Below are 9,849 nucleotides of genomic sequence, written 5' to 3'. Positions count from 1 at the left end.
ATAGTAACATAAATTAATTTATTGTGTGGCCCCCCATGAACGGAATTCCACAAAACTTGGCGTGCATACAGAGGGTGTCATAATGATCCTACACTTCCAATTTTGTGCAGTTTTGACTATGTTAGGTCACAGATACCTGCGATTACAACACCTCATTTTTACTTTTTTGTGTTTAACTAGGTGGCGCTATACATGAAATGAGTGGTTATGGAATGGGTTGACATGGCCCCTTGAGATCAACATACAAAAAAAAATGGTCCTCCTAAACCTTACGGTTCTCGAGATATTCACAGAAAACTGTGTCTGCCCTACCCTCCTTTCGGCGGGGGGGTGCACTCCAGCGGGGGGGGGGGGGGGTGGTGGTGGCTACAGATCAAAACGAAAAACGATGGTTCCATGCTATCCATATGGGGTTACATGCCCACCAAGTTTCGTCTACCCCGGTCTTTCAGTGTCCCGGAAATCCTTGACGGAAATTTGGACATGTGAAAAAGAAAAAAAGAAGAAAGAAAAATCTGACTAAACCTATATGACCGCCGCTTCGCTGCACGGCGGTCATAATAACTTCGAGCAAGTTTGGAGAAAAGTCGGAGGTATGCATTTGTCAGGTAGGCTATGCTTTGTTGCGTGCATTAATTGCGCACGATGTTCACCTATGACAGCAAAAAGACTTTAAGATGAACATGAAGCAGGCTTGCCATGACAGAAACAATGATAGCCAGCCTTCAATGTCCTCTTTTGTCACTTCTCCAAGCATACACCTGAGAGCAAGGCAAGCCCTCACAGAGAAATGCGTTGAGTTTTGCTGCAGGGACATAATTTTACGTTGTGACGTTTCTTCATTCGGATTCATTTGCAATCCATTCCATTCTGAATAAACAAACATAGTTTAGCCTACATTCTTCATCCTCTGTTGCATTATTCATTAATATAATTCTAAACGGATTTCTGAACGGACCCCTGAACTACAAGGACAGAAATCAGATGGCCATTCACTGAACCCTGAGCTACAAGGACAGCGATATGAGAAGGCCATCACTGAACCCTGAACTACAAGGACAGACATGACATGGGTTCATCTGACTTTAAAACAGTCAGTCAAAAAACTCAGCTGTTTGTAGGTTCATGGCATGTGTGTGTGTGTGTGTGAGTGTGTGTTTGCTGTTGGATCGCAAATGGAAAGGGACTTTTATTTTGAAGAGGGAAGTGGAGACTTTACAGTCCTTATGACAGAAAGTAGTACGTGTTGGCAACAATACCTCAAGCAGCATCACACTGAGCACAGGGGCCCCCCAAGGCTGCGTGCTCAGTCCGCTGCTCTTCACCCTGCTGACGCATGACTGCACTGCAACCTACAGCAACAATCACATAGTGGAATTTGCTGACGACACAACTCTGGTGGGTCTCATCACCAAGGGCGACGAGACTCAATACAGGTTGGAGGTCGACCATCTGACCACGTGGTGCAGGGACAACAACCTCCTGCTGAACGTCAGCAAGACCAAAGAGATTGTTGTTGACTTCCGGAGAGGTCACACCCAACACCTGCCACTGACCATCGACGGTGCTGTGGTGGAGAGAGCGAGCAGCACCAAATTCCTGGGGGTGCACATCAGTGAAGACCTCTCCTGGACCACCAACACTGCATCACTGGCGAAGAGAGCTCAGCGCCGCCTGTACTTCCTGCGGAAACTCAGGTGAGCAAGTCCTCCACCAGCCATCATGACCACATTCTACCGAGGCACCATTGAGAGCATCCTCTCCAGCTGTATCGCTGTGTGGGGCGGAAGCTGCACTGAATACAACAGGAAAGCCCTGCAGCGCATAGTGAACACAGCTGGAAGGATTATTGGTGCTTCACTCCCCTCCCTGAAGGACATTTACACCACCCACCTCACCCGCAAGGCGACCAAAATTGTGAGTGATGCAAGTCACCCCGCTCACAATCTGTTTGATCTACTGCCCTCTGGGAAGAGGTACAGAAGCCTGCGCTCCCGCACTACCAGACTCACCAACAGCTTCATACACCAAGCTGTAAGGATGCTGAACTCTCTCCCTCCTCTCCCCCCTCCACCCTCAGCTACATAACATCCTGGACATTGGACCCACAATGGCCGCCTGCACTACTCCACTTGCACACTTGCACACTTGTACACTTTACAACTTGTTGTTGTTGTCCTGAAAACACAACACTTCTGCTGCTCTTACATAACTTGCACCACTATGCCACTTTCTTTCTTACTTAGGTCAAACAGAACTACCCAAGCCTTTTATTGGCCTGACTTTGCACTAGTATTTTATTGACTGTCTATGCACAATTTCAACCAAATTTTGCTGCTCTTATTTTTTCATTATTATATGTGCCCTCTTATTTACTTACTTTTTTGTTTACTTGAATGTTATGTTTGTCTGTGGACTTAAATTGGTAAAATATGTCTTGTCTTCACCGTGGGATAGTGAGAAACGTAATTTCGATCTCTTTGTATGTCTGGAACATGTGAAGAAATTGACAATAAAGCTGACTTTGACTTTGACTTTGAGAAAGCAGGAAGTGCAGAGTTATCTTCAAGCACATGTAGTGAGAAGCTGTGAAACACATGTTGAACTGTTGTTGAAGGTAGAGGGTGAAGTGGGGAAAGCTTTACTTGCTGGGCATTTCCAGGTATGCTACTGGTAGGATAATGGTTTGATGCTAATATTTGTCAATAGTTTAATGTTAAATGCAAATTTTGATGGTAAGATAGCTAAAGTTAACATAGCTAAACTGCCTTGTGCTCATGTTAGCTCATGTAATAGCATGATAGTGGTAGCATGGCAGTAATGTTGCATTAAATGAATGTAAGGTTAAGGAGAACTTTATATTTGTTTGTATATTTAATGGTAGGCAGTTTTAAGTAATTGCTGTATTTTGTGGTTTGTTTTCTCTTTTCTTGTAAAGGCTTTCAACCTGACATAATCTGATGTAAACTGACCTAATCTGACTTAAAAATCTAACTAATAACAAGTCGTAATTGAACACGAGAAGCTAACTAAATAAAATAAAGAAGAAAGATTAAAAAAGAAGCCGTTTGAGTTGATTCCAACTGATTTAACCCTGTTCATGGCCAAGGCCTTTTTCAAGTTTGGGCAGAAGTGAAGTAGAAAATCCCCTGAGAACTAGACAGTGTGTGTGCCCATTTGAAGTTATAGGAAAGCTGTGTGACTGGAACGTCCCTAATTTGCATATGTTTGGCAGTCACACAGTATCAGGATACATTTAATTTCAAATTCAGTATGACACATATGTCGTTCTGCAACCCTGTTGGTTCAGAGTGGATGTACACGGATGAAATGAAAGTTAAGCTGAACTCGTTTCACTGGAAATTAGCGTTAAGCTGCTGTTGTTTAATTTCTTCAACTTCAGGAAAACACTTGAATCAATCACTTGTGTTTGGTGCTCCAGAGAAGACCAATCCACCCCTCAGACTGAACATCTGACTGAAGGAATAATTTTGCTTAAGGTCTCAGGACTCTACTTTCCATCAGGACTCAGGATTCTACTTTCCATCTGGACATCATTGTTAGGGGTCATCGCATACTTTACAGTGAGCTTAGAAAATGGCCTCCAAGCGTTCTCTCCCAGAAGAGGATTTCTCTTGTCCTGTGTGCCATGACATCTTCAAGGATCCTGTCATCATGGAGTGTAGTCACAGCATGTGTAATGTCTGTCTGCAGCAGTTCTGGAAAACTAAAGGCCATAAAGAGTGTCCCATCTGCAGGAAAAGATTCACAAATTCAAATCCACAACTTAACTTGGCGTTAAAGAACCTGTGTGAAAGCTACATACAGGAGAGAAGTCAGAGAGCTTCAGCAGAGTCTGAGGTGCTCTGCAGTCTGCACAGTGAGACACTCAAGCTCTTCTGTCTGGAGGATAAACAGCCTGTGTGTCTGGTGTGTAGAGACTCAAGAGCACATAAGAATCACAACTTTAGTCCTGTTGTTGAGGTATCAAGTGATTATAAGGTAAGATCTGTTCCATGGTTTTATTTATTATATTTAATCTTTTTATATTGGATTACATGTCACTGGGGGTTTCATTCATGAAACCTTATATGAATAAGGCTTATAGAAGAAAGAAAATTACTAAACAAAGAATTATCACTCTCTGCACATTTGTGTGATCTCTAAATTGTCTGTTTCCAAATGGCACTCTGTGCTAAATCATACTATGAGGCAACATGAGCTATTCTGTCTGGGTGATACCTGGCCCAATTCATGAGATGATTAGATAGTGTAGGCTAGAAAACACTAATCCTGTGTAAAGCACTGTAGTCTATGATAATACATGTTTTAATTCAGGTACAAAATAATCTAATGCTGCAGCATCTTTAGAGGTTTTCTGTCAATCATATGCTGTGGAAGTGAGATGTTTTTAAGTACAGTAATCACATGCAGGCACATGTACATGCACTTATAATATCAATAATATAATATCATGACAAAAATATCAAAACTGAAACTATCAAAATGTAAAGGGATATTCAACCATTTGGGGAATTACACTCATTTTCCACCTCCCCTTGAGTTAAACAATTGATTCTTACCTTTCTCTAAATAGTAAGCTGTCATTGTACTTTGTCTTCCATCTTGACAATGTACTGAATTTGAATTCAATGTTTATTTGAGTTGTTGCAACATAACTGTTGTATTCTTCTTGTTTCAGGAGGAACTGAGGACACAGTTGGCCAAGCTGAAGGAGAAGATGAAGAAACATAAAGAAACTAAACTAACCTGTGATAAAACAGCAAAACACATTAAGGTAAAGATAAGCCCTCACAGAGGGAATATTACAGTGGCAAATGTTATTTAACATAAACATGGTAATAACATTAGCACTTGCTATTGACGCCTATTTGTTGAACACAGAGGCTGCTTGGTTGATGATTTTGTGTTCTCTGGTTTGGTTCGTTGTCTGTATTTGTTGGTAGAGGACCCACCCATCATAAGTGTGGAGGGGGGTGAGTCTGGGACACCAGACACCACTGTTGAGCCTTCTGGAGGTGTCGTGGGCCTAATTCAATTGAAACACCTATGAAGGAAGGTATCTGCTTCATAACCCCAGTAAAATGCTCTTGAAGGCTGTTCTGTTGGTGATGTTTTTGTCAGTGATTTGTGATTTGTTAGTGATTTTGGTTTTGACGGCAAATACCAAAGGATTTGGTTGTTGATTGGCCGCTGTGTGAAATCCCCTACCTATAGTAGCATGAGGAATTTAACATCTCTTGATATATTTAATGTTTTAAGACTCAGGCCCAGCACACAGCGAAGCAGATCAACATGGAGTTTGAGAAGCTTCACAAGTTTCTACGAGATGAAGAGGCAGCCAGGATAGCTGCACTGATGGAGGAAGAGGAGCAGAAGAGTCAGATGATGAAGAAGAAGATTGAGAAGATGAGCATAGAGATCTCATCTCTTTCAATCACAATCACAGACATAGAGGAGCAGATAAATGCTGATGACATCACATTCCTGCAGGTAAGATCCCTCCCCTCACATCTGACACACACACACACACACACACACACACACACACACACACACACACACACAGACGCAGCTGCACATTGCTCATGTTTCTCTAGATGATCTACAGTGGGTTTGGTGATCTTTGGTGAGTGTGATGTTGGTGTGGTGATCATGGGGGATGTGGTGTTGGTGATCTTGGGAGAGTGTGGTGTTGGTGATCTTGGGAGGGTGTGGTGTTGGTGATTGTTGGTAAGTGTGGTGTTGGTTTTGGTGTGGTGATTGTTGATTGGTGTGGTGTTGTTGTGGTTTGGTAATCTTTGGAGAATGTGGTGTTGCTGTTGTTTGCTAAAGATCGTTGAGGAGTACAGTGTTGGTGTGGTGGTCTTTGGAGAGTGTGGTGGTGGTGTAGTGGAGAGTATGGTGGTGGTGTAGTTTGGTGATCTTTGGAGAGTGTGGTGACAGTGTGGAGTGGTGATCATTGATGTGGTGTTGGTGTGGTTTGGTGATCGTTGATGAGTGTGGTGGTTGTGTGATGTTTTGGTACTACGAAGCGAGAACAGTTGTACTGTATGTGGAGAATAAATCCAAATTTGGCTAACAGATGTGAAAGTTCCTGTGCGTTTCTCCAGCGTGTGTTGAGCATTCTGGTGCAAAACGGCTGCTGTGCATCACCCAGGTGTGAGCTACATGGTGGTTGTAGTTAAGTCCCCCCTTCACTGTAAAGCACCTAGGAAAGGACTACATACATTTAACTAACTTGTTGCTGTGATCATGAGTGTGGTGTTGGTTGGGTGTGGATTTGTGAGGGTGTTGTCTACAGTATGTGATGTCGCCCTTCACCTATTTCCTTAATATTCATTTCTATACAAACCAAGACGGCGGATTCCTAAAGAAACACAAGCACCCACATTTGTGACTCGAAGAGCTGTAAACAGTGTTGTAAGGCTGCGTGTACAAATCCGGTTGGAGCTCCAGTGGAATTTTGATTTTGTAACGAGAATTCTCGGTCTAACCGTTGATGTGCCGTGTGAAAGGGCGGAAATAAGCACCCACCAGCCCAGCACTAAAGTCTGAGCATGGTAAACAAAATCGGATATTTCAGGCAGTAAAAGCCCCAGTAAGAACCAAACCAGATTTTGTTCAAATCTACACACCTATGGCTACTGAAAAATGCAAGGTCAATTTGTCATATGTTAGTAGTATTAAAAAGTGTTGTTGTTTTAGAATTTTCGAACGAAAGGGGCGGTAATTGGTGCTTTTACGATAATGATGATGAGTCTATCGTCATGGTTATGTCAGATTCAGAGACTGGACCCAAGAGCAGATGCTGTTCACTGATTTATTTTCAGACAGGGGAAACAGTTTGTGGACAGCCACAGGCCAATAAGGCAGTTCAAACAATTTAACCAAAAATACACTGCTCAAAAAAATTAAAGGAACACTTCAGATACATCATGCTGGATATCTATGCTGATATGGACTGGTTAATGTGTTACGAAATGAAAGGAGGGTGTTGGATGGACCAAAACATAATGTCCGAGAGGTGTTCTATTGCATTTAAGTCAGGGAAGTGTGGGGGACAGTCAATGGTATGAATTCATTTATCCTCCAGGAATTGCCTGCACAATCTTGCCACATGTGGCCATCGTTGTGCACCAGGAGAAACCCAAGGCCCACTGCACCATACAGGGTCAGAATATGTCATCCCGATACCTAAGAGCAGTGAGGGTGCCGTTGTCCTGCCCACAGAGGTCTATGCATCCCTCCAAGGGTATGCCTCCCCAGACCATCACTGAGCCACCACCAATCCGGTCATGCTGAATGATGTTGCAGGCAGCATCATGTTCTCCACGACATCTCCAGACTCTTTCATGTCTGTCACATGTGCTCAGGGTGAACCTGCTCTCATCTGTGAAAAGCACAGGGCGCTAGTGGCAGACCTGCCAATTTTGTATTCTATGGCAAATGTCAAATGAGCTCCACGGTGCTGGGCAGTGAGCACAGGTCCCTCTAGAGGCCATCGGGCCCTCAGGCCACCTTCATGAAGTCTGTTTCTGACAGTGTGGCCAGAGACATTCACACCAGTGACCTGCTGGAGGTCATTCTGTAGGGCTCAAGCAGGGCTCTTACTGTCCCTCCTTGCATAAAGGAGCAGATACTGGTCCTGCTACTGGGTTAAGGACCTTCTACCACCCTACCCTGCCAGGGCTCAAAATTAACAATGTCCCGACGTCCCGGGGACCATAAAAAATGCTTCCGGGACACAATAGATTGATCTCTGGGACAACTCTGGGACAGCAGAAAAATGGCAAAGCAAATGTCAAAATAGGTCCTTTTCTCCTAAACTGTTCACATGGGAATCTAAACGCATCTTTCTCGTCTGAATAAAATTCTACAAAATTTGACATGGCGTGACGGGCAGCTGGCAAAAGCAGCGTTAGCCAGTTGATGATCTACTGTAGAAGCGGTTTTGTACATGCAGCCTTACAACACTGTTTAGGCTACTGCTCTTCAAATCACTGTAGGCTACAATGTTATTTTTGGTACAAATATAGTTAGATACCCAAATGGGCTGGGTGCTTGCGTTTCCTTAGGAATCCGCCGTATTGGTTAAATGAATATTAAGTGACTCATAGGCCGACACAAGAATAGGGCACGGGTGGTAGGCCTAATGGGTCACTTTCCGATATAGAGGTTAACTTATCTAACTAGCAGGCAGGTAAATGGCATTTGTTTTCATGACATTGTGAACATTTTTGACTGATAGCGTAGGCCTAAGGTTACACTGGTGTTCTAAAAAAAACGAGATGACAGTCCTCTCTGACTAAAACACTACGTGTTTTCTGTCAGTGACAGACAAACGTCACCAATATCATGCTGAGCTAAATAACCTAGGCCTACCGCAACTGCGATTTGACAAAAAGATAGTGTTGCAAGGTAGCCTATAACAATGAAAACAGTTATACAAGTTAGCATTTGACATTTCGCTGTGGCAGTTCTAAGGCTAGGGGTGTCCAAACTGCGGCCCGCCACGCACTAATCCGGCCCGCCGAGCATTTATTAGTTTATCATAGATCCAGCCCGCCACACACTTTAATCTTTAGGCTACTGCAAACTGCTTTACATTCTTCTTAGAGAACGTTTACAATGTCAAAACAGCTTGTTACATCAAGATACATAGTTGCAGCAGATCTAACTACGCTTTGCTACTTAATTTAATTGGGAACGCATTTGAGTGTGCACAAGAGGGTGAGAGCGTGGCAGAGTAGCCTATCTGACAGCTTTGTGGTAATTTTCCACGCTACTTATTGTTTTCACTGAGATCTGTGGCCATGACATCACACCAAACTGACATTGAAATTAAAGACACTTGAAAATAGATTATTGACGGAATGTTTTACAACCCTGTCTGTCAAAACGACGGACAATGAGAACATCTAGTGCAACCTCAAAAAAGAGCCAAAAGCGCAATCTCTGAAAATGAGTGTTGTGTGAAACAGCAGATGATTAATGTTAATAAAAATGGTGTTTAATAAATTGTTCAGAACTGACATGGTGGACCAGAACGAGTTAATTAAGTGATGCAAGTTACTGATTTTTACGCTGTTTATTATGTAGAATGGGAAAAAACAAGAACTTGAATTTGGGACACTGGTGTTTAAGTCCGGGACAGTGCCAAGTAGAATTCGGGACAGCTGCGGGACACTGAGAAAAAAAAAAGTTAATTTCGAGCCCTGTGCCCTGCTCTCCTAGAGCAACTGCCTGTCTCCTGGAATCTCTTCCATGCTCTTGAGACTACGCTGGGAGACACAGCAATCTTTCTGCCAATGGAACATATTGGTGTGCCATTCTGGAAGAGTTGGACTACCTGTGCAACCTCTGTAGGCTCCAGATACTGATGCTACCAGTAGTAACACTGACACTATCCAAATGCAACACTAGTGAAAAATCAGTCAAGAAGGATAAAGATGGAAAAATTACCAGTTGCCACCACCTGTAAAACCATTCCTGTTTTGGGGGTTGTCTCATAATTGGCCCTCTAGTACACCTGTAGTAAATTACGTTGACATCAAAGCAGGTGAACCTGATTCACAACCACCTCTGTTGCATAACTGGCCAGATCAATATCCCACAAGTGTGACTGACTTGATGATATACTCCTATGACCAAGTGTTCCCTTTATTTTTTTGAGCAGTGTAGTTCTTCAAACAGCAGAAAATAGAAATTAGGAAAATCCAATAGTCAGTTAATCCAACATCCAGGCAAAGTCCAACAAAGCAAAGTTCAAGAGGCTGGATCGTAGTCAGAGTCCAAAACAGGCCGATTTAAAATCCAAAAACAGGT

The 9,849-nt window shown here is 43.1% G+C and overlaps 1 protein-coding gene across 1 annotated transcript in view; it reads left to right on the top strand.

Annotated features, from left to right (window-relative positions):
• Positions 1–3,481: 3,481 nt before the first annotated feature.
• LOC121693084 (zinc-binding protein A33-like) overlaps positions 3,482–9,849 on the top strand; it is a 10,715-nt gene continuing 4,347 nt past the window's right edge. Inside the window, exons 1-3 of the mRNA XM_042072259.1 lie at positions 3,482–4,002; positions 4,703–4,798; positions 5,284–5,514. Of these exons, the coding sequence (XP_041928193.1) occupies positions 3,598–4,002; positions 4,703–4,798; positions 5,284–5,514 (732 nt within the window). The 5' untranslated portion in view covers positions 3,482–3,597. The remainder of the gene's footprint in view (positions 4,003–4,702; positions 4,799–5,283; positions 5,515–9,849) is intronic.

This window comes from Alosa sapidissima, chromosome 2 (assembly GCF_018492685.1).
Source record: "Alosa sapidissima isolate fAloSap1 chromosome 2, fAloSap1.pri, whole genome shotgun sequence".
Lineage (NCBI taxonomy): Eukaryota > Metazoa > Chordata > Actinopteri > Clupeiformes > Clupeidae > Alosa > Alosa sapidissima.
The sequence above is the reverse complement of the archived record's forward strand: the minus strand, read 5'-3'. Positions and strand labels throughout refer to the sequence as shown.